The following is a 23796-nucleotide window of genomic DNA, read 5'->3' as shown; positions in this document are numbered from 1 at the left end:
TTCCAGTTCTGAGCGTTGTGTTTCGCTCTGGCCTTGGTTGAAAGGCATCCTGAAGATTTTGGACAGCTTCTCTCTTTTATCAAAACTGCAGTCTAATCCAATACTCCATGGTGGTTGAAATCTCTCCAGTTTAGCATCTTCCAGAAATCTTACAAGTATGCTCTCTATTCCTCATCCAGATCGTGAAGCAGTTTAATGGCATCGAGCTCAGGACGGAGCCATGTGGAATCATTTTTGCAATGCCTGCCCCTTTGACAGTGAGCTAGTCTTTCCAAACATTGGATTGCGCCGGCTGCGTTCAGGTCACGTTTGCCTGTTGTTTTGCTGAGAGCATCACGTGGGCTTACGCAGAGCATCAGCCCCTCCACCCTCTGGGCTAGGGTGGGCCGGGCAGGGCTCTCCGATGGTGGCCAGGCATCCGGGGGCTGGCACAGCTTTCAGACTGCTCCTTTGAATGCACCTGGTCCAGGCGCCCAGCAGCATCACCAAGCAGTAAATGCTGTCTTTGCGGAAAATTCCACCTCCTCTTCTAAGTCAGTTTGGTGCTAATGGTAATGAGAAAGGCTGCTGGAAATGTCTGTAGTGAGAATTGAGCCGTTCCCACTACTGTCCTCATCCCTGTGAGACGAGACCCTTTTGCAGAGCCTCTCTGCAGCAGTTCTTCATTGACAATACCTTCAACCCAAAAGGGGAAAGAATCAGATACCTGTCTAAATCTGAATGTCACTCCTGGGCTAATTCACAGACACAGGGCAGGATTCAGGCACTTTGCAAATGTCTCAGTCGGGTGTCTTGAGTCCCCGCTGTGCCTGCTGGCCAGAGGGGCTTGTTGTGAGTGTGATTCCTCCCAGCTATCTATCATCTCAGCTGTGGTGGCCTCAGAAGACACAGCACCTCTTGCACAGGGTAGCAGAGCTGTGGCTTACTTAATCGTGGTCCACTTAGTCGTGGGGGGAGCCTGTGTCAGTGCTGGGAGAAGCGGGATCCCAGCTGGCCGAGATGGGCTGATATGGTTGCCATGCTCCCCACTGCCACCCAGGCAGTGCAGCTCCCTCCCTCGCATGGGCTGCTCTCTGGGATTGCTGTTCTCCTCCCTGTTGCGCAGTGCCAGGGAACCTAATGATAGCCCGCTGTGCTGGCTGCTGCGGGCTGACGCGGGAAAGTCTTACTGCCTTACCGAGAGGTTTTTCCTGGCCCTGGCCGCTGGCCCATCCCACCTCACCCACTTGTGGCTTTGGAGCACATTTTCTCACATAGCCAGGGTCCTATCGAGCTGTTGCCTGCAACGTGAGAGCTGAGGAGCTGTGTTTTCAGCTTGCTGTGTCACAGGGAGCCGATCTGTTCCCATTTGCTGTCTCCAGGGCCTTTGCCCCCCCCCCCAGCCTCCCCTCATGCCCCTCTGCTGCCCTGTGCAGCCCGCTGTCCTGAGCAGCACCACCAGCTCAGCCCCCTCCGCCGTCTGGTCCTGAGTCTGTCAGGTGAGAACCCAGAGTGCATCCAAAGGATGAGAAAAGGTGGCCTGGAGGGACAGCCTCAAAAAGGGTCCCAGCTGGGGACACAGCACCCGAAGCTATGGCAGGGCTTTATCAGCAGCCCCGCAGCCGGGAGGGACAAGGCACTTGTCGGGGTGTTTGGGTCAGCAGCACAGAGACATGCACGGCTGCTCCTGGCCTCAGTCACTCGGTGGCACATACAGAGCTTTTTCCATTTCATTTCTGCAGGTGGGAGCTTTGATTTCCCTTGCAGGCTCTCAGCCCCCTTAGCAAGGGTTTGCTCCTGCTTTTCATTACTATACCAGACATACTTGATCTAATAGCTTCTACAGGTGGCGTGGGGTACAAGAGGGTCCGGCCACAGTTGTCAGCTGTCATCCAGAGTCAGAGTTAATCCAGGAAAACAGTAAAAATTAGTAATGTATATTGCATTCCTCCAATCCATACGCTTTCCATTAGGTGATCTTCCATCTTCCTTAGCATAGAAAGAAAACCCTGCTGATGGCAGTCAGCATTTCTGACTCTGAAAGGCAAGGATTGGTCGTGCCTGGAAATCCGATCTCAGCTCTTGCATTCCTGGACACACTGTCTATGCAGGGAATAGTCTTCCACCTTTAAATCCAGGCAGCAGATGCTGGCCATGTGCACAGCCTCTGCCTGCAAGCCCAGGAGCTTCTGCAGCAGCAGACATGCCCGCCCTGGGGACGTGCTGGGGTGATGCAGCCCAGCATGCCCTTGCCCCAGGGTCCCATGTGCTGGCCTGGGTCTCCTCATGTCCGGAGGTCTCTCAGGGTAATGGCCTTGTCCAGTGTCACCACAACGTCATGCAAGTACAACAGCCAGGTCAGCACAGTAATGAGGCACAGTTAATTCTTTTGAGATCACATTTTAACTTCTTTTATTAATAATCTGGTGAAGAAATTCCTCTAGATCCTCAGTGTCAAGAGGGTTACAGTATTCTTAAACCAATAAAAACTGAAGCATTCAGCTTGCTTAAATAAGCCCTATCTTCAATCACCCCTACACTTTAGTGGCTCGAGAACAACAGTTCGGTAATAAATGTTATACGACGCAAACTCCATTGGTAATTATGTGCAGATGAAGAAGGAGAAAAGAAAAGACTTTTACATTAATTTCTAGGTGTGACTGCACATGCTAAGCGTGGCCTGGGCCCTTTGAGGTGTCACGAGCAGGCTGGGGCTGCGCTGTGTGAGATGGAGCTCCATGTGTGTAGCTGCAAAAAGGAAGGGGGTTCCCCCGCTCCAGCTCCTGCTCCAGACAAAAAAAAGGTCCAAAAAGCTCTGCTTTTGGTGCTGTTGGGTCACTAGCTTGCAGGGCTAACTCTAACTTTTTTTTCCCCCATACTTTTGCAGAGAATGTGATCAATGGGCAGGACTACGAGGTGATGATGCAGATCGACTGCGAAGTGATGGACACCAGGATCCTCCACATCAAAAGTTCATCTGTCCCTCCGTACCTCCGAGAGCAGCGCAGAAATCACACTGAGACCTTCTACAGCGCGTCTCCCTCCGTCCCAGAGATGCCCCATGCCCTGAGGGCAATTGTCAAATCCCTGCAGTAGCTCCTGCAGCGCAGCGGCACGGCCCGTGCACCCGGCATGCAGCAGGTCCTGCTGCCAGACTGAGCCCCTGCACTGGCAGGTCCCTGGGGCTCCTGGCACATTGGCACAGCAAGGGCAGACCCCGCTTAGCCCATTCCTGTGCCTGACCCTACCCAACAGCCGCATCCTGCCCGGGGATTACGCAGCTCAGCTGGCCCCTTGCCAGGGACAGACCTGGGGGGCCCATGCAGTGTGCGAAGCCTGGTGCCAAAGGTGCGGGTGAGGCATGCTGCTGCAGTCCTGGTGTCGGCATCAGCAGCTGGCGCCCGGGGCTGGCGTAGGGGGGACATGGGCCAGCCTTGCTACTTACGCACTGTCCAAAATTGTGGGTTGGTTGTTTTGGGGTTTTTTGTGGTTTGGTTGGGGTTTTTTTTGTTTTGGTTTTTTTTGGTCCCTGTTAAACCACCTCCTGAGTTGGGGTGCTGAGCACTGGGGTCCTGCCCAGAGACACCACTGCGGAGGCCCATGCTGGAGATCAGGCTTCCCTCCTTGCAGTGCGCTCAGGGCAGCAGGAGGAATTAGTGTCCAGCTTCCAGCTGCAGGTGCAGGGAGAGCCGCAGCCCTGCACCCCATGTCGGGCCTGCCGCCCCATTCCTGGCCCTGCACCCGAGGAGCGGGAGCATCCTTCCTCTGCCAGAGTGGCTGTGCTGGGCCTGGCCAGACAGCCCCACTCCTCATCAACCCCGCACGCCCGCCCAAATCCCTGCCCGTGCAGCCTCCCTTGCCGGGAAGCCCTGGGCTGCTGCCCAGGGTTGCAGTGGTGCCGTGGGGCAGCCCAGCCCCAGCCACCCAGCAGGGTGGTGGGAACCCGCACTTACAGCCAAAGCACTACAAGCAGAACATCCCGCACTGCCACAGCGGTACGGGGACTGGGCTGCCCTCCGAGGGTGCGCACACGCACACAGAGACACACAGAGAGACACACACCCCTCCACACCCCCCCCTTACCTGCGTGCACTCTCCCGCACGCTGCTACTGTCTTCCCCAGCCCATGGCAAAAGGCTGGGGCTTGGTCTGAGGGTGGTGAGTTAGTGCAGCACATGCATTTCTAAAGATTGTACTGCTGTTCTTTTGTTTTGTGTTTTGTTTTTCCCCCCTCTGTTTTTTGTCTGGGGTTTGGGTTGGTTTTTTTTTGTGCTATTTAATGCTTTTCACTGCTAACAGCCTACAGAGCAGTACTGGTCCTGCCGGGGCAGAACTGCTTCAGCTCAGTGGGACACAGCCACAGCACCTTCCTCCTGAAACACAGACACACACAGAGCCACGCACACATACTCATGCACACACTCACACCCACACTCCCCTTCTCTGCCTTGCCAGCACTGACAGCCACCCGTCATGCAGCAGGGGAGTGTGCCGTTTGCCCCCGAGCACTGAGCTACTAGACATGGCGCTCGCTGCAGTCGACTGCTGCTGTTACAAAGCCCGCTGCAGAGCTCTGTTAACTGGTCCCAAGTTTGTCAGCCAAGCCCCGGGCCAGAGCTGGGCCGAGGGGCTCCAGCGCGCGGTGCATTGCGGTGCTCAGCTGGGATGAGACGCCAGCAGAGCATCGGCCTTTTGTAATGACTTCAGCATGTAACACTATTTTTTTTCCTCTTTGGAGTTAGCACAGAAGATGATGGGCTTCAGTTTGCCAGCCAACTGCCTTTCCTTCATTGTCTGAACCACTGACTGGCTGATGTGGTTTTTTTATTATTATTATTATTATTATTTGTGTGTGTGGCTGTTTTTGTTAGGAAATAAAGGTTGATCCTGCAGCAAGACAAACAGCTCAGGGGAGGCGAGGAGGAGAGTGAGGAGCAATACACCCCTGTAAAGCATGTATGTATGTGCCTTGCAACACTATGGAAAAGCTTTGCCCTTAGCCACGTAGTCAGCGTGAGCTGCACAGGCCCCCCATCCCCTTGGCGCTCACGCTGCTGGGAAGCAGCCCGGCTCGGCGAGGGGTTTGGCTGCGCTCCTTGCACCAGTTCGTTTTCCTGGCCCTGGCCCCACCTGACTGTGGGCCAGCTCACACAATAGTCAAAAATAAAAACCCCGGCAGTGCCCCAGCCAGAGGCACACAGCTCCCCAGCAGCCCCGGGCAGGGGCGGCCAGCTGCTCTGGGGAGAGCATTTACTGCCAGGGAGCTGGGGAGGGGACCCGGCGGTGGTGGCAGAGCTTGGCACAGCCCGGGACGTTGGAAAGGGCGGCTGCTGGGGGCCGGGGGCTCGGCAGCTGCTGCGGCACTGCATCCTCAGCCAGCACCCATGGGATCCGGTGGTGGAGAGCACCTCTCGTCCCGTGTAGTTCTGTTCTCTGTGTCCCTAGCACTGAAGGCAATAAAATAGTTCTTTTATTTATTATTATTACTATTATTTTGCTTGTTAATACTGTTTTACTTAAGCAGATACCTAGAAGGCCAGCGCCATCTCTGCTGTCTCTTGGGCTGCAGCGTGGCTCTGCTCGGCCCCGTGTTGGCACTGCCCAAGGCACATGCACCCAGACCCCCGGCAACCGGCACGAGCTGCTCGCTCAGAGCCTCATGAGGGGGTCTCACTGCAGCCCCTGGTGACTTGAGGGCAACTGCAGGCAGGACAGAGCCAAGCTCTTCTCAGGGCTGGATGTGGCCACACTGCCCTGCCCTGGTGCCAGGCCCAAGCAGCCGAGAGCCCCCAGAGGTCCCCTCCAGCCAGCATGCCTTGCTCCCACTTGGTGTGTGAAATGGCACTCCCCGAACCAACCAAAACCCACCCAAAAAACCCCTGTGGATTTCCATGCACCCAGAGGGTGAACCAGACCCAAAGAAAGGCCCAAACAGCTGCAAAGGTACTTGATCTTTTATTATTGACAGCAGGTAAATACAAGATGCTGCCGGGCAGAAGGGTAGGGGCTGTGCCTGTGTGAGGTGCTCCCCATGGCCAACAACTGGGAGGGACCAGGGCAAGCATGGCAGTGAGAGAGCACATGGGCTGAGACCCTGCAGGAGATGGAGCCGCAGCAGGATGGGGAGCAAGGGCTCCCCCAGCCCCAAGGGCTCCCCCAGCCCCACAGCTCCCCGCCCAGGCAGCCCAGTGCCCAACCGAGCAGAGCCTTCGCCCAGCAAATGCCAAAGGGGACCATTTGGGGTTACAAAATGAACAAACAAAAGCCATCTACACGTATTTACAGTGTCCCCCTCCCACCACTAGCTCGCTCCAGACATGAGTCAGGGCTCAGGGTGCAAAGGGCAGAGCCCCGGCTGGAGGGGACAGTCCTTGGCATAAATGCCAGCACCAGGGGCTGCCAGAGCTGTGCTCGCAGCCCCATTGTACAGCAGGGTCTCCAAAGGGCCTGCTGGCCATCGTCTGGGAAGATGGTCCTGAGAGATGGGACATTCCCATAGGACAAGCACGTCCTCCACCAGGACAGGCAGACATCAGCATCCCACTGGGACCTGGTGCCTGCAGCAGCAAGGCCAGGTTTGCACTGGTTCTGGGTCTCTTGCTGATCATCTTTAGCTAAAAATCTCATGAGGAGGACCACGTCTGGGCCACCTCCTCCTCCCCAGGCAGGAGAGCTGCGTCTGCCCTCCCAAAGGAGGACCTCCTCCCTGCAGGAAGGAAAACCAGAAGCAAGGTTACAGCAAAGACGAAGGGGGTGGTTCTGGCCTGGGGATCGATCTACAATCCACCATAAAAAAACAACTTGAAACAAAAAACATCATTTACTCTTTGATTTGTACAAAATAACAATAACAACAATAAAAATAATAATAAAAGGTGCTGGTGGCCCCTGGCTCGCAGTGCCCCACTGTGGCAGGGGGTCTCAGTAGGCAAAGATGACGTGGTAGGTGACTTGGTGCCCATTGTCCCAGGCGTAGAGCAGGCGGTCCTTGGGGTTATAGTCTATCTGCGTGGTGTAGGCGTACTCGTTCTCAAAGAGCAGCCGGGGGATGATCTGCGTGTTGGTGTGCGTGTCAAAGGCGTAGGAGATGTTGGCGTTCCTCTTGTTGTAGCTGTCGACTGCATACAGGACCCCGCAGATGACAAAGCAGTTCCCGTAGAAGTTCTTCCGCAGCCCCGTCCGCCACGTGGTCTCCTTCTGGGTGCTGAGGTCGGCTGCGTTCAGCTTGCTCAGCACAATCACCTCCTGGTTGAAGCCCTCATAGCTGATGGCCGGGTAGATGACCCACAGGCCGTTCTCATCCACGGCAAAGTCCACGTCTGAGTGGCCTCGCCACCGCCATGGGGTGGACTCCTCATAGGCCACGTCATGTAGCATAGCCCAGGCGGCCACATACCGCTGCTTCAGGTCATATTTGATGATGTTGCGCGTGAAGGCCCGGTTGTAGTAGAAGGAGCCGTTGTAGACAACGTGCCCTGTCCCAATCCAGCTGTACGGGAGCTTGTAGGAGTTGCTCCAGCGACCTGCAGGGCAGAGACACCTTGCTGGCGAGACCCTCCCTTTGCTTTGGGGTTGGTTGCCCTGCCACCAGCACCCTCTGCCCCAGCCCTGCCGGCGCTCCCTCCCCGGCCACCAGCCGCAGCCTGGTGTGGTGACAAGCAAGTCCAGAGCCACCATGGGCAGCCTGACCTGCCCCGTGCTCTGAACCCCGCACACCGGGTACCGGCGCCCAAGAGGGGAGGGTCCCCGGGCAGAGCATCCCCCCATGGTGCAGCATGCCAGGGAACGGGGACGCTACTTGGACCGGCTGAGCGCCGGCCAGTGCAGCATCGGGGATGGCGCAAGCCCACCTTGCTTGAAGTTGTCGAGGTTCCTGAACTCCACCAGCGTGTTCCCGTAGTAGTAGTTGGTGACGTAGATCCGCTCCTCCCGAGCCAGGGGGTCCTTCATCCAGGCCCCCTCGTTGCGCCCATAGGTGTTCTGGGTGATGGGCCCCGAGATGGTGGACAGTGTGTCCTTGCAGCGCCCTGTGCGGGCAGAGAAAGGCTTGTGAGGCCCGAGGCAGGGCGGCCATGCTCTCCCTGCTCCTGCTGGGGGTCTGCAGGCATCACCCCTCGTCCAGCCCCTTGCCCTCCCAGCAGGTACCCCCGCTGCCTCGGCCTGGGCTCAGCCTCATGAGGCCCAGCAGCGCTGGCCAGATCTTGCAAACAGCTCCCCAGAGCCTCAGCCGTGTCCCTGCCCCAGCTGAGGCTGCTGCCTGTCTCAGGTTCATCTCCAGGGACGCCTCTTTCTGCCCCGCCCAGCCCCTCAAACTGGGAGGAGACTACGGTAGGTTCCAGAGTTAACAAGCAAGTAAACCTGGCACCCCAGTGAAGTGCTGTTCGGCCACCATCTCCATGACACCTCCCACCCATGACCAAATCCAGGTGTGCTGCGCTTAGCAGGACACGCTGTGGGCACGAGCCAGCTGCCATGGACACCGCTGGATCGGTGCAGGACCTGCAGGCACTCACCAATGATGTTCCTGATGTCCTCCTCCTCCAGGGCCTGCTTCGGGGTGGCAGGGATGGTGGGGCTGACTGGCATCTCAGGGGTGCTCGCCTGTTCCCAAGCTCCTGGGCTGCTCTCTGGGGCAGGGCTTGTCCCCACATCCCTCAAGGTCCCGGCGGTGGTGGCCACGGCAGGGCTGGGGACAGTGGTGGTGGCTGTGGGCAGGCTCTCCATGGCTGTGGCCACCGCTGTGCTGGCCAAGGCTGCCGGTAGCTGCGGGGTCCCCTCTTCCGCCAGTCCCGCCGGGGCAGTCGTGGTCTCCGGGGTGGGGGTCAGCCAGCTCACAGCAGTGGGGTCCGGCGTGGGCCCCGTGGACGTGGCAGGGGACAGGGGCACCGTGGCCGTCGCGGCAGTGTCGGCAGCCGGTGGGGTGGTGGGGTCACCGCCAGGGGTGGGCGGCCATCCCACCGGGGAGGGCGGCCATCCCACTGGGGAGGGCTTCCTCACACCCTCACCTGCCCTGCTGCTGGGCCTCAGGAGCTGGTCCTCGATCAGCAGGTCCACCGTGTTGTCCCCGCTGAACAGCTCGTCCGCTGCCAAACACAGGCATGGGCGTCAGCCCCACAGCAAGCGGGAGCAGGTCCCTGCGGCCCCTCTGCACTCACCCCACCGCTCTGGCTCCTTTGCCCGCTTCTCCAGGCTGTCTTGTACTAAATCCACCTGGTTTCCCTCTTAATATCCAGCCGGAGAAGGGCTGTGTGAACTGCAGGGGCTGATGGTGCCCATGTTAGGAGGTCAGCGAGACCCTGTCACAGCCACATCCACCACCTCAGGCCGGGCAGAGCGGGAGGTGATGGAGAGCAATTCAGTCCTGCCAGGTCCCAGAAATAGGGCAGGATGGAGACACAGCTGCAGCGCCCAGCCAGATCCCACCCACCTAACCCAGGCTGCCAAAGCGGGTGCCTCACCCAGGGCACAGGGACCACTTGGGCTCCCCAGCCACCATGGGTGCCCTTTGCGTGAGATCCCTCACCTCAGGGATCTCACAAGCCCACGCACGGTTGTGCTGGCCAACCTCGCTGCTGAGCCAGCTTTGCAGAGAAAGGGCGCTTGCCCTGTTTGCCTGTGCTGCCAGGCGCTGCTGGTCCCCGGGCGCTCAGCCCCCTGCTCTCACCATGGCAGGAGCCACGAGCAGCACCCTGCTGAGCTGTAGGGCAGCCAGCGGCAGCTCCCAGCCGCCTCCCACCACCCAACCACTGCACAAACCTCCTGGGATGCCATCAGGCAGGTGGATCTGCAGGACTAACGTGTAATAATAAACTTTCATTTACTTTCTGGAAAGGTGTTGATGCTGGGTGTTGTAAACTGTAGCAGTGACCTATTTCCTTAGCTACCAAGGATTTTCCATGGAATACCAACACTGCACTGCTCCCCTGCGCAGGGCTCAAAGGCTGGATGCTGCCTCGCTCTGTCCAGTGGCGAGGTACCAATCATCCCACCCCCTCCTGCCTCCAAGCCCTCCTCTCCATGGTGACCCCATGCACTTTGCCTACACATTCCCAGGGGGCAAGGCAGGACTCGAGGGCGGACACTGGCTTTGCTATGGATGCAGCCAGCCATCCCGCCGGACATGGCTGCAAACCTAACTCACTCTGCTCCTCGATGTCGTTCTCCGACTCGGTGGACTGGGCTTTGTAGTAGGTGACCCCTCGGACGATGGTGGGCTTGGAAGGAGGCCGGCTCCTCACGCGCAGCTTCCTCTGCAAGAGCTGCTTGGGCTTCTCGTCCTCCGGAGAGAGGTGCAGCTCCGGGAGGGACTCGAGAGAGTTGATCTGCTGGGAGATGGTTTCATCTTTCAGGAAACTTTCTTCGTATTTGCCCTGGAAGAGACGCAGGAGGTTGTTATGGGGTGGGCCAGGGCAGGCGCGTTTTGGGGGACCAGGCAGGTCAGGCTGGCCAGCCGAGCGCTGGGTAGGACAGTCTGTCCTCCCTCCTTTCTCAGGGTCACCCTCAGTCCCTCCTGCCGTGGGAAGCTCCAGGAGGCAGCGGGGGTGGCAGACCAGCGTTGCCTCTGCCTGACCTTGGTGTCACCCTGCAAACCTGGGACTCGGTGCTCAGTAAGGCACAGGCTGTGGGATGCAGGACGTGCAGGCAGAGTGAGGGGACCCCGGGGTGGCGTTAGCAGGGCGCACCCCTCACTGCAACCGCACTCACGTCCACCCACCGGACACCCCCTTGCACGCCAGAGACTGGTGCCGGCAGCTGATCTGTAGAGAGCGTGCAACATGCACCGAGCAGAGGCTGAAGGCACCTTCCCAGCAGGACTGGGAACCCCGCCGGGGCAGGGACTGGGAACCCCGCGCTGAGGCAGCCACCAGCTGCCGCAGCTCATGCCTAAAGGATTTCATCTCATTAAAGGAAATCGGAAAGACAGCCCGAAGGTTGAAGCAGTGCCCATTTGGCTGAGAGGACTGGCCCAGGGTTCCTTTGCAGCCCTGCTGCAATTAACAGCGAGAAAAGAGGAACATTGGGAAATGAGGTCACTCAGGGTAATAAAAGCCCTGCGCTTTGCTCTCCTGCCTGGCCAGGGCTGGCTCCTCTCCAGCGGGCAGCGGAGCCCCTGCTCAGGTTACGGCCTGGGGAGCAGGGGGAGAGGGGCTGGGAGTGCTGCCGGACCCCCTCTGCCACGGGGCACAGCTCTCCCTGGAGCAGAGCACGCTGGCACGTCGTGGTCGGTGCCATTTCCCCACCCACCAACCCACAGTGCATGCGTGGGAGCCTGCTCTTCTCCCAGTCAGGGCTTGGGGAGCCCACCCCTGCGTAGGACACGCAATGCCTGCTCTCGGTGCCGGGGGGGCCACGTGCAGGCTGTCCTCACCCCCAGGAGCTGAGCACCCCTGTTTGGAGCTGGAAATGATGCAGCAACTGTTCCCCCCTCCCCAGACACCTCCTTCTGCCCTGCAGAGGGGACCCTGGGGTGAAGGCAGGAGCCACCCAGCATGGATCAGAGCAGCACGAGGCCACCCTAGATTGCACCACCAAAGCAGCAAGGGGGTCAGGACACCCTGGGCATGCCTTTTCCCAAAACACCCCTCTCTGGGGCTGCACAGAAACCGCTGCACCAGCCAGAGGATGTCCCCACGCTGGGCAGACCCTGCAGGGACCCCCGCAGTCTGGGGCTGGGTGCCGGAGCCAGTGGGATGCCCTAGCCCCTGCCCAGAACCTGCCAGGCACAGGGGCTGGCTGGGGAGGGGTAATTGCCCGGGAGGGAGGGCGACAGGCTGTCCCTCCACTGAGCCCCCAAGCCCTGCTAATCAAAGGCTCTGAGTTTCCCAGCGTTTCCCAGCTGGCCCCGCAATGACATCACTCTTTCCGAGCAGCACGGCCGCCACTGACCTCAAAACCCAACAACCCCGCGGGAAGGGGGGAGGCCCAGGGAGCAGCCTCCTCCTGTTCCCTCCTATGGCCCGGCGGCAGCTGGGCTGTGCCAAGAGGAGGAGGCTGGAGCCAGAGGCACGGAAACAGAGTCGTCCGAGCCGAGAAGAAAATAACCCCGGGCTGGTGGCCTGCCAGGGGCCACATCCAGGAGACACCCTCTGGGCTGGCTTGCACGGCAGCAGCGACCTCGAGCCGTGCAACCCGCTTGGGCAGTCATACCTCTGCGTGCGTGTAGGCAGCCTCGGCGTCTCGCTGCAGTGAGCTCTCAATGTCGGCAAGGCTGTTGGTGATGAGGCTGGAGCAGTTCTCCCTGTCCCTGCGGTGGGGATCCTGCAGACCCTTCTCCGTCTTGGCTCGTGCCCGGTGGCCTTCCTGCGTGAAGTTCCTGGACATGCCCTAGAAAAGCAAGAGAGGAGACTTTACCCCACGTAAAGACAAGGCATGCTCCACGGCCCCCAAACCACAGCCCAGGAGCCAGCGAGCTCTGTCCTCCCATCCTGGGCTCACAGCTGGGCCTCTCCATGGAGCTGGGCACTTCAGCTGCGAAGAAGGTGCCCCTGACTCCAGTGGGATCCAGAAACCCCATCCCTGGTGTGCACATCCCAGATCCACTCTTTGCCACAGAGCCCCATGAAGTGGGAGAGTGGCCTTGAGGTTCTTCAACACCCATATTCAGCCACGCTCACCGGCTCATAGAAGGAAGAGGAAAAGACAAGCTAAAACATCTGAAGTCCCAGCCTCGCATCCTTTGCCTATGGCAGCAAGTTCATCTCCCATTTATTAACCCCACTTTCCTAGCAGGGTCCCATCCTGGCTGGCCGCTGCCTGCCTGACCCCCGAGGCAAGTCCTTGAGGTCGGCATCACACTTGTCTGGTTTCTGTTCTCCCAGTCCTGCCCCGCTGCCCGGTGATGCAGCACCTGCACTCAGGGACTGCTCCTGCCCACCACCCTCCACTCCCACAGAAGAGATGGAGAATTTCGGGAGAGGAAGAGAGCCAGTGACCCTCAGAGAGCTGTCCTGGGACTGGGAGGGAGCTGGGGCTGGCTGCAGCTATAGGGCAGCCCAGGGCAGGCAAACCCCTTTGCCCTTCTCAGTCCCCCAACCATAGGCACACCTTGTATCCAAGGGGTTGTTGCAGTCTCTGCTCATCACTCCTTGGTCTTTTACATCTTAAATGGCAACTGCTTTGAATAGGTGGCCCATCAGTCAAAGCATTTTTGTACAGAGACTGGGGGCGGTTCCCCCCGATCCTTCATTTTCAATCTGTGCTGCCATTAATTTCTCCTAAAACCCACCGTGACCTCCATCTGCGACCTCAAAATCGCCAGCTGATGCAACAGCTGCAAGCTAAAGACAAAGCAGAGAAGCTGCCTTGCTAGAGAAGGTGCTAGCTCTGCGGACCAAGTACCTGGGGGTTCCTTCCCTTTACTGACACCATTTGTGTAAAATACCTTGTTCTACTGGAAACAACTCGCAATACCTTCTCATCTCTGCAAAAATACCATCCTGAGCTCAGTTAACCCCCAACCCCCTCCACAGGCATCTGAATTCCCAGTCTTTACCCAGGAATTGCGAGTCACAGACTTCTCATGCAATTTTGAGGCTGAGTCCAATAACGCAGGGACTTTTCAGCAAGCATTTTGCTGTAGTAAGAAAAGGAACAGGGGATCTCACGATGCTCTCCTAGGAGCAGCGCAGGAGCAGAAGCAGCTTTGACACCGTCCTCCTTTTGGGAGGATGACTGATTCCGACAGCCTTGTGCCCTTATCACTTATTCTGTGTAATGTTTGGCTTATGACCTGCTTAGGGATAAAATCCGCCTCCCCTTGAGTGGGGAGGCACCACCAAAGCCTGGCCTGTGATGCTGCTTGAGGCCGCTCAGCTGCTTCACCGGGGAGCAGCTGCCAAAAGCACACCCGCCTGGGAGGCTGATGCTTTGAAGCCATGCCAGGCTCCTGTTCAGCATCTCAGCTGTCCGTTGTATCAGATCCTGCGGCCGATGCAGTGTGTGATCCTCCTCCTCCTCTTCTCAACAGGAATTTACGTGCTAAGCCAGCAGCAGGAAGCGTTTCACACCTGCTGCCTGCGCTGCCTGCACCAGCTCTGCCCTGCCCCAGCGGCACTGGGGAATGTCCATCTGACCCAGACCTCTCCTGTCCTTCTCCATCCCCTCCGGGATGGGTGCCTGCAGGCAGCTTCAGCTGCTTGTTACATGATCCTACAGCCCTGCTTCTGGGAAATTAAAGACCCAAATCTGTGAATTCCCCCCTCCTACAACTTCACTGCTCCATCTCTGCCCAAACTACTTCAGCCAGACCAGACTACTTCTGCCCATCTGCCTCACTGCGACGGGCTGTGAGCAGAGCAGCCACGCTGCAAGGTCACCCCGACGTGCCCAGACAGACAAGTGCCACCAGCACCGCTTGCGCTGAACCCCCTGTGCAGGAACAGGCTGGCAGACAGGGCCACTTTGGTACCAAAGAAGAACGCAGTGGTAGCCGCATATGAAGTAATCACTTGCGTCATTTGTCAGTACCCAAACTCCTAACTCTTACCCTACTTTAGCCTCTGACTCGACCATTGGCAAGGTCTTTGAGGAACCTGCACTCCCCACTCACTGACCTGATGGGCTGCATCGCTCTAGCCTGATCCATTTAAAGGTGACAACGTCTAACAGCACCATTTTCAGTCAACTAGTTTCAGGGTGAGACAAATTCATGGACCACAGATCCATAAATGATACCAAAAAAGGGTTGTCCCCTCCATCATCCCTAATCCAGCTAACTGTGGATGTTAAATAGCAATAGACCATCGATCTGTCCTTATGGGGCCCTTTGTGTTCACCGCAGCATCCCCCAGCTCACCATGCCGTGGGACAGGGCTCACCCCGCCGCCAGACCTGTGGCTACCAGTGCCGCCGCGGCGAAGCTCCCCAACAGGGACGCGCGGCATGGGGCTGGTGGCACAGCTCCCACTTCCCTCGCTCCTCTCCCCTAATTAGCGAAGACTCAGCAGCAAACCCAAATAACAACTGGCGAATACGCTAAACCACAGGAAGAGGGTGGGATTGCGAACAAAAACATTGGTTCTTTGCTATTTTTAGACCTCAAAACCCCTTTTCTCCCTTTTGGGTCAATCACCGTGCTTGCAAACCCAAAGCCCCCCAGGCAAGCGTGCTCCTCTCAGCTGTCTCCTTCCTGACCCCGGGATGGAGCACACCGTGCCTTCCCGAAACACTTTGCAAGTGGAATTTTGGCTTTATAAATCATTGCCTCTCGGCTCCTGGCTGCAGACAAACGGGATTGCTCCACTCCAACAAGAATGTGGAATTACTGTCCCAGATACGGACCACGGGAGAAAACTCCAGTATTTAATCTGGCAACCTGTTGCTACATAGCTGAGCGCAGCTTAACAAACTGCAAACCCTACTTTGTGCTAGCCAAAGAAATATTAAACTGTATGGAAGTGAAAATGAATTCACTGGAAGTCTGCTCTAAAAAAAGTGGAAGGTACTTTATCTATCTTTCTAGCAGTGTTGAGGGTTCAGCTCTTTTTTAATGCAGGCCAAGATGTAACTTGGTCCTTAAGGAATCTGACCTCCTTGGCTATCAGCTGTCCTGGTGAGCGTACCCCAGCACCAGCCCTGAACCTCTCGCCCCAACATCAAACAGCACACAAGCACCCGATCGAGAGCAACTATCAGTCACACCTGCACAGATGTAAAACTGAGAAGAGGAAAAACTTAACAGCAGGCCCTTTGGACCCTGAAGAGATGCTGGTCCTGGTGAGGCCACAGCTGGGATCCTGCACCCAGTTTGGGCCACGAGGGGTGGGGGGAACTGGAGACGGTCAGGGGAGGCTGACGGGGTGGTGATGCGCTGGGCACTGCCCGTGAGGAATGGAGGAGAGTCTAGTCTGGTCTAGTTTGGACAGTCTAGTCTGGTCTAGTTTAGTTTCAGCCACATAGTTAATTAACATTTCTTCCAAAAGGAACGAGGCTCTGAACGCACCAAAGGTACCAAGAACATGATTTGAGGCAAGTCCCACTGAAGGCAACAACCTCGAAGGACAGCAGGACTCATCTTACCTCCTCGAGCTTTTCCACCCGACCCACCAGCTTGGTTGTGACCGAGTGCAGCTTCAGAAGGTCCAAGCCATAAAAGGCACTTTCCAGCATCTCGACGATGGAGGCCAGCTGCAAGGCAAAGGGAGCACACCGTCAGTCAGAGGCACTTGCTATAAAGTACCCTGCATGGCTTCTATAGCCGAAAAATCAAGGGCAATGCACACATCTGAGCACAAGAAGTTTATTAAAACGTAAGTTTTTCCTTACACAGCCCTGCCACATTGCTGCTGCAGGCAGGAGCACAGCACGCAGAGCTTCAGGGGTTCAGGAGCATGTTTTGGGTGCTGGGGACTAGTAAGCAGAGCAAGGAGAAGCAACGGCCCTCCTTGCCAGCTCTAGGCAGGCTCTCTCACAAGCCCAAAGGCTTAGCTACCCCACCAGAGACATGACTGGCAACAAAAGAGGCAACAAGCAAACAGCAGCTCAAATAAAAGTGAGACATCAGACTCTGAGTTCGTGCCATCCCATGCTTTTTTTCCTGGAACAAGAAGAAACTTGTTAAAAAATTTAAAAATGTTCACAAATGCAAGACTGAAGCAACTGAAATTCAGTGCCAGCCTGGTAACAGTTTGCTTCCCTGGAGAACAACTGTATCAGAGGGATGCTGCCTTCTCCTTCAAACCCCAATTCAGAGACACCCTGTATTTAACTCACCCCCTTCCCGCAGCGGGAAGGGTTGCGTCCCCGTGTCCTGCCCAGCATCAGCCCTTGCTCACCGATCCTGGGGATCCAGACCGCAATACCCTCGTTCTGCATTTCGTACGGTTCCTGGTGCTCACTCCGCAGAGGACAGCGCTGAGCAAGGCAGGGGCTGGCGAGAAGGGCTCCCGGGCCATTCCCTGCCTCGGCTCCCACACGTGCCTGCTCCCTCCAGTCCCACGTGTCCCCACGTGTCCAGCGTGGTGCCGCAGACCTTACAGCCCCGACGGCTGAGAAGTATTTTCAATGCATGGGAATTACTACAAGGCAGTGACATTTTCTCCCAGCAGCTATAAACTGGTCGACGGAGCTCCATAAACATGGGAGAAGTACAGGCAGCACTGCTGGCAGCACTCTGAGTTTCCACCCCGGCCTCTGCAGTCTCCCTGTGGAGCTGACAGCAAAGGAAAGATTTTTTGGGCCAGATAAAATGGCAGCATTAAGAGACAAGGACTGTTTTATGGCTATGCATCCACTTTCCACCAAGAACTGGACGGAGACGACCGATACAATGCACGCAAGCTGCCAGACAGCCACTGGAGACATGCGCTTTCCCTCCAGGCTGGATAATTTCCATCAACGCACAAAGGTTGCAGACTTTATTAACCACCTTCCAAATCTTCCTGAACACAGACTCCTTGCACAGTCTCTGCACCCGAGACCCCCAAAACGCACGCCGTGCCTACAAGCAGAGGAGCAGCATGCTGCAATTTCACAAAAATAGATCTTAGATTTAGCTACCCCCTGCCAACACCAAGTTGACCCTCCCCAAAAGACCATACCGACGCACACGCCAAGTCGCTGTTTCCTTCCCTTCACCCACTGCAGAATTTGGCTCTCACTGGTCTGGTGGTCCATGAATTCCCATGGGACCTTATTAAAGTCACAGATGGGACTGCAACCTTCAGCTGGGATGCCCAGCGCAGCCATTCGACTGAGTTGGGGTGCCCCAGGGGTACATTCCTGCTGCCTGGCCTTATCTACTCCCTTTCCTGCCATTCCTTCAGGGACGCGTCCTCCAGCCCACCCATCGTAAGGGAGGGCTCTCATTTTGGGGAACTTCCCACGGTTCTCCCACATGTGGAGTGCCCAGGGCTTTTGAGTCAGAGCATAAGAAAGCCTGGTAAAACACAACAGACACAGAGCATGACTCTACGGGCTTCCCACTGCTGGACCGGGCAAAAACGATGCTCATCAGACCAGCAAGGAGAGTAAAACCCCTGGGGCTCTTAGGAGCAATGCGGTGGCCTGGCCCGTCCCTCTCAGCCTCCCCGCCGATGAGCGTGGGAGCTGCTCCTCATGAGTCACACAAGAACTGGAGCTGTGTCCTCTCCTGCCTCCCGGCTTCTCCTGCGAGAGGTGGCTGTTCCCAGCAAACCCGACCCCAGGAGGGGCTCTGTGCTCGGCGAGAAAGCAAGCTTGTTTTCACAGCTCCTGGGGTTTGACTTTCGCAGCAAAGAAAAACCCCACGTGTGTCTATTTGGATAAACCTTGTGAAATCATTTGGCCGCGGATCCTTGTGAAATGAGCAGGGGAGCCTGGGCCAGTTCCTAGAGGACAAGCTTTCACACCACAGCTGGCTGTGAGCAGCTCCCCAGTGGGAAGAGGCAGCCGGAGCCAAGGGCGCAGCTAGCCACGTCGCTCTGCTCCTCCTGGAGGCTGACCGGCTCTGGAGAGGATGGGGAGAGAGGTGTGAGCTGCTGGTAGAGGAGCTCTGCCTGCCTCCAGGCAAGGGACTACAGGGGTGGCTCTATCACCTCAGAGGGTGTCCCCTCCCCTAACCGCAGAGAGCTCACAGCTCCTCATCTAAGGCCAAGCAGGACATCCTGGCTTCTCCTGCAGACGAGGGACCACCAAACAACTCCAGACTGGGAATCCTCCTTCCCTGAAATGATGGATTGTCTGCCTGTGCCTGTTTATCTTCCCTAGCTGCAGGGGAGCTTGAACAAGAAGCTGCTAACTGTCTGCAGTTGGACAAGATGAAACACATCCTTGAGCTTCAAATTAATTAATCCGACAAACCCATCGTGGTGGCCTCGGTGGCAGGCTGCCCCGCAGCACTCTGCACACCGCCTGCCTTCCCACCTGAGCTGGGACCAGCAGCACTGCCCCCGGGTACATCCCATCACCACCCACGCGAGTGCCCCCTGCACTCAACCTTCTACTCCGGGGACTCTCCAGGGCTGGACCAAGCCAGTGGCCCTTTGGGGAGGATTTCTGCTGCCCTACGCAGGTAACAAACTGGAAAACTCAGCAGGGTCGCTGCCAGCTGCTAGACCAGCAAAAGTAAGCATCCAGTAAAAGTCACGAGTACTTAGAACAAACGCTATCACGTTTGGAAAAGAGGTACACGTTACTAAAGAGATAAAATACTAAATAGTACAGAAGCGTCAGCATCTAAAACAACAAAACCCATCCTGCCATCAGCCAGCTGTGTAACACACCCTCACGCTGACGCATCGGCAGCTTTTGGCCCACGGAAGCCAAAACAACTTTTTGCGTGGGTCCTTGGGAGCCTGTCTCGGCGACGGGAAAAGACCTGGCAGCTGCTGAGCGGAGCAGAGCTGTCTCCCGGGGACACTTAGGGCTGGACAAAAGGCAGGGAGCAGCCCAGTCCCTCCTGGGCTTCCAGCGCAGGCAGCCACAGCGGACCCCAGGCAGCACAGGATGAATCAAGTGAATCATTGACTGCAGCTGCTCGAATCAATCCCTTAAGCTGAGCTTGATTTTTATATCAAACACACAGATACAAAAGTAACTAGGAGATGTTTTAGGAAAAAAGTTTAGGAAAAAAGTTTTTTTAGAAAAAGCTCTGAAAGAAAAGGCTGCAGAAGATCTCCCCCTCCCAAAAGGGTCCCGAATTCAAGCTGCTCTCCTACCTTCAGGTCGCTGCTCTCCGCCTCCCGCAGCTTCTTCAGCCTGAAGTCCCCCTCGCAAGGATTGAGCGCCGAGGGGGGGGCCACGCACGCACACTTGCAGCTGGGTCCTGACGTGATGGTTTCCACCGTGTAAAAATCCTCCGCTTTGAAAGCACCTTCGTTAATCCTTTGGCAGGCGCCGCGGCCCAGGGGTCTGACCAGGCATTTGCACCGACAGTCGGAGCCTTCGGACACCGCCTTCACCTTGTCGTAGTCACCTAACAGCTGAGCACAGGTCACCGGCAGTTAGCAAACTTCTCGTCCTCTGCTTGCCCAGCAAGGGAAAAGGACACCCTGGACCCTGAGGTCCAAACAAGGACACTTTGGACACCCTGAACCTTGAGGAAACTGGCTGGCTCTTCCAAAATCTGTTGACCAAGAAGTTTTCTAGAGAGCGCAGAGCTTTCTGATCCCTAACTACAAGGGGAATAAAAACTGGCTTCTTCCAACAGGGTATTTTTTATTCCACTTTGCATAAAATGGACCTAGCCGCTTTGAATTTTAAATACTAACACCATCCCGCTGTCTTTTAATGCTCCGTGTCCAGTAGACCCAATAACTCACCTGTTACCCTGAGCAAGATTTCTTTACGCGGGCAAACAGGGTAAGGGTGTGCTGGAAGGGCGACTGAAAGCTGCCCTATAAGCAGCGTAACCTGGTGGTGAAGCAGTATTTCTGATTAGCCCCATACAATGCCAGGAATTTCCTTTACGGAGATTTGCAGACAGCACTTCTGAAAGCCCAAGCACAAAAATAACTTTGATGGTATGTTTCCAATAGTCTCCACGTTAGCCATTTCCAAGGGCAGATAACAGCACACAGTCTGATCGGCCAAATCTAACAGAAACCTCCACCGCATCCCACTGGCGGGGAAAGAGTCCGGATCCCTCCCCTCCGCACACAAAGAGGCTCCGCCAATTCCCTTCCCAAGGAGCTCCCCATTTTCTGCGTCCCCCCGGGGAAACGACAGGCTGGAGGCTGAGAACTGCTCCCCGTTGGGCCTCAGCGAGTTCGCTGTACCCCGGGCGACAAAACTCCCTGCAGCCGCACTCACCCAGCACCGCCGGTGAGCGCTGGGCGAGTGCACAGCATCACCCAGCACCGCCGAGCACGTACACCCAGCATCACCCAGGGCGCGCCCAGCAGCGCCCAGCACCACCCAGGCTGCGCCCAGCATCCCCCCCGGCACTGCCCAGCCCCACGCCGCGGGTACCCGGCACCCCCCGAGGTGCCCCGCATCCCCCCCGCTCCCCAGCGGGTACCTGCGAGAGGATGTTCTCCTGGTTGTCCGCCTCGTCCTGCAGCGGCTCGGCGGAGGGCCCGGCCGTGCCGGCGGGGGGGGACCCTGCCCGGCAGCCGGCGCCCAGCGCGGCCAGGCAGAGCAGCAGCGGCAGCGACCGAGCCATGGGCGGGCGGCGGAGGGGGCCGGGACCGGGGCCGGCGCGGAGCCGCCGCTGCTCGCTCAGGTGCGGCGCGGCGGGCGCGGGCGGGGCCGGGCCGGGCTCCCGCCCCGGTCCTCCCGTCCTCCCTCCCTCCCTCCCTCCGCGGCGGGACGGGCCCCCGGGCGGGGCCGAGCGGGCGGCGGGGCGGGGCGGGGCGGGACCGGACCGGGGCCGCCCCGGGCGGCGCTTCCCACCTGCGGCGGGGGCTCCCCGCAGCCCGCCCCCCCCCGGGGCGGCGGCGGTGCCTGGGGCCGGTGCTCAAGCTGCCTGTGTGGGATAGGGCGGGCCCTGTCCCGGGGGGAAGGCTGGGGCCAAGGGGGAGGCCGGGGGGGACTTGGGCATCGTCTGCCCGACGCAGGCTGCGGTGAGCTCCCGCACGTGGGGCTCCTCTGGAGGGCTGCAACCCATCTTCCCAAAATACCCTTCCCAAAATGTCTGCACCAAGCAAACCCGCGCATCCCAACCCCTGCGGTTTGCCAGGGAGCTGGTGGGGGACGGAAAGCCATCCTTACAGCCTGCCTGGCTCCTTTTCCATCTCTGGCAGCAGCCTGGCTCTCATCCTCCATGTGCTTTGGGTCACGGGGAAGCCGTCCTGACGGCATGGCACGGCACACCACACCGGCGGCTCTCCAGTAATACTACATGCACTGGGGTTATGCAAGCAGTTCGTGTTTCGAAGACAGGCTCCTAGCCACGACTGCTGATCTCCTCGTGCTTACTGAAATTTAGGCTGACACCATTGGGAAGCGGCCGTGCTCTGGCAGTCCTGTATCCTTCTGCGCCTCCTGCCAAATGGAAACGTCCTGGACGCGCTGTTCCTGGGGAAAGCACAGGCGCAGCATCCTCCACTGCGTAGGTGTCTGCACTGTGGTGATGATGTCTGGGCCTCACTAATTTGTGATGAAACCTGAGATTACCTCGTAACTGTACAGATAGCGATAAAACACATGCCAGCATCACGCCCCAGGTATGGCACAGGCTCGCGTTTGCCTCAAAACCTGCCCTAGAGCCAGAGGGACAAGCCACGTGCACAGCGGCTGGCACGAGAGGCCACACGAACCTCTCACTGAAGCACGGCTGTACACCAGCTAAGCACCCCCGGTCCTTAACGTGCAGGTGTCCCAAAACCACCCCAAACCTGGTGCCTACAGCCCTGGGACAGGGCACCTCTCTAGGGGGTCTCCGGCTTTCCCATCCCATTGCTCTCTCCCAGGGACAGTCTGCAGGGATGGAGCTGCCAGACACAAAGAAAACATTTTGTGTGAAAGAGGAAGCGGCTGTGGCACGGGGGACAGCAAAATCTGCTGACTCCAGGGCCGGGACCACAGGCTTCATGTGGCATGGCACCGTGCCCCCCTCTCCTCCGGCCACCCTGGGAAGCAAAGCTCGTGGAGAAGGGGGCAGGGATGCGTGGCTCCCGGCAGCAAGGCTGAGCAGAATAGAGCAGGAGAGGAAGCCGTCAGGGAGGATGGGAGGACAAGGACAGCCAACCTTTGCGCAACTGGAGAGCATTAGGAGGGGAAAGGCATTTCTAAAAGCCTCCCCCCACCAGCCTCTCTCAAGGATAAAATGTCCCTCAGGCACCAGCTCCTTCACTTGCATTTCCACCACTCAGTGCTGACAACAGCAGAGCTTCCCTGGGGGCAGCTACTCCATCTGTCAGCACAGACTGCCCTGAGGCTGAAAGACCGGGGCTCCTGGAGCCCCCAGCTCATGTCCTGCGGGGCCTCCAGGAGATCTCAGCTGGCTCAGAGCGCTAGACCCCCAAGCAGACATGTCACCGTCAGGGCGAGCAGCTGAGAGCAGCCCCAAGAGGTCCCACAGCAAGCAGCACCTAAAACCTTTTAAGCCTTTTCCTAACGGTCACTTTCAAAGGCTGGAAAAAGAAGGAAAACAAATCGACCACAGTATTTCAAAACAAAAAGGAAGGATTTCACGTATTACTGACATCCTGCGTTGATTTCTTTTCTTTATAAGGGGAAGTAAACCCTTTCTGGTGGTATTTATCTTGGGTTAAAGACAATTTTAAGCCTGTCCTTTGGGGGCAAGGGGAGACAGGAACAGGCACTTTGGGTTCACTGTGGTCATCTCTAAAGTCTGAACATTCCCCCTTCAAGAAAAAAACATGACAAACCCACAGACAGAGGACAGCGCAGCAAGCAAGTGTGGCCCTGGTTTTTCTGTCTTGCTGAGAAGGCTGGCCCAGATCCTGGCCTGAGCGTGAGGCCCCAGTGTCCTCACGCCTGACCCCATTCTGTGTGACTGGTCTTGTGCAAAGCTGGGGCTGCCCAAGGAAGCCGGTAGACGGTGCTCATCAAGTGCCACAAGTGACAACATCAGCGGGTCTGCGAAAAAGGGAATCTAACAGCCCCCTGACAGGCAACAGAGCATCTCTGTGCCTGGAGCTGTGGGTGCAAAAAAACCACCCCCCTCCCAAGGCCCCCTGGAAAGCATGCCCTTGCGCACCTTCCACCTCCCTGTGCTGATCCGGGTCCCCGCGAGGTCTGGGCAGCGCCTTGTGAGAGGCACCGGCAGCAGGGAGACTGTGACATTACGGGTCAAGTCAGGCCACGGCTATGATGGTGGGAGGCTTAAGGTCTGGGCTGACCCTGACGCTAGGTGTAGGGAGTCATTCGTTTTGATTTTAGGGGATGCCGAGCTCGGCAGGACGGAGGAGGCAGCGCACGCAGCGGCGCATCGCG

The 23796-nt window shown here is 57.7% G+C and overlaps 2 protein-coding genes across 2 annotated transcripts in view; one reads left to right on the top strand and one right to left on the bottom strand.

Moving 5' to 3' along the window:
* ATF6 (activating transcription factor 6) overlaps positions 1 to 5471 on the top strand; it is an 81856-nt gene extending 76385 nt beyond the window's left edge. Inside the window, exon 16 of the mRNA XM_050901099.1 lies at positions 2867 to 5471. Coding sequence (XP_050757056.1) covers positions 2867 to 3075 — 209 coding nt within the window. The 3' untranslated portion in view covers positions 3076 to 5471. The remainder of the gene's footprint in view (positions 1 to 2866) is intronic.
* Positions 5472 to 6780: 1309 nt separating this feature from the next.
* On the bottom strand, positions 6781 to 21070 carry OLFML2B (olfactomedin like 2B). Its single transcript, XM_050901337.1, has 8 exons — positions 20915 to 21070; positions 19614 to 19877; positions 15997 to 16104; positions 12127 to 12303; positions 10121 to 10349; positions 8493 to 9062; positions 7830 to 8006; positions 6781 to 7502 (listed from the first exon to the last, which is right to left on the bottom strand). Exons 1-8 carry the CDS (start codon positions 21056 to 21058, stop codon positions 6901 to 6903), a joined length of 2271 nt encoding a protein of 756 aa, XP_050757294.1. The 5' UTR covers positions 21059 to 21070; the 3' UTR covers positions 6781 to 6900.
* Positions 21071 to 23796: the final 2726 nt, after the last annotated feature.

The sequence above is a fragment of the Gymnogyps californianus genome, chromosome 8 (assembly GCF_018139145.2).
Source record: "Gymnogyps californianus isolate 813 chromosome 8, ASM1813914v2, whole genome shotgun sequence".
Taxonomy (NCBI): Eukaryota; Metazoa; Chordata; class Aves; order Accipitriformes; family Cathartidae; genus Gymnogyps; species Gymnogyps californianus.
Note: the sequence above shows the minus strand (reverse complement) of the source record. Positions and strands in the feature narration are given on the sequence as shown.

Excerpts from the sequence above, each read along its gene's own strand:
- OLFML2B (XM_050901337.1), bottom strand. The coding sequence starts at position 21,058 with ATGGCTCGGTCGCTGCCGCTGCTGCTCTGCCTGGCCGCGCTGGGCGCC. Across the intron at positions 9,063-10,120 it reads GAACGACATCGAGGAGCAGA|CGGACGAGCTGTTCAGCGGG; the intron begins GTGAGTTAGGTT and ends TGTGTTTGGCAG. Across the intron at positions 8,007-8,492 it reads GGACATCAGGAACATCATTG|GGCGCTGCAAGGACACACTG; the intron begins GTGAGTGCCTGC and ends CTGCCCGCACAG.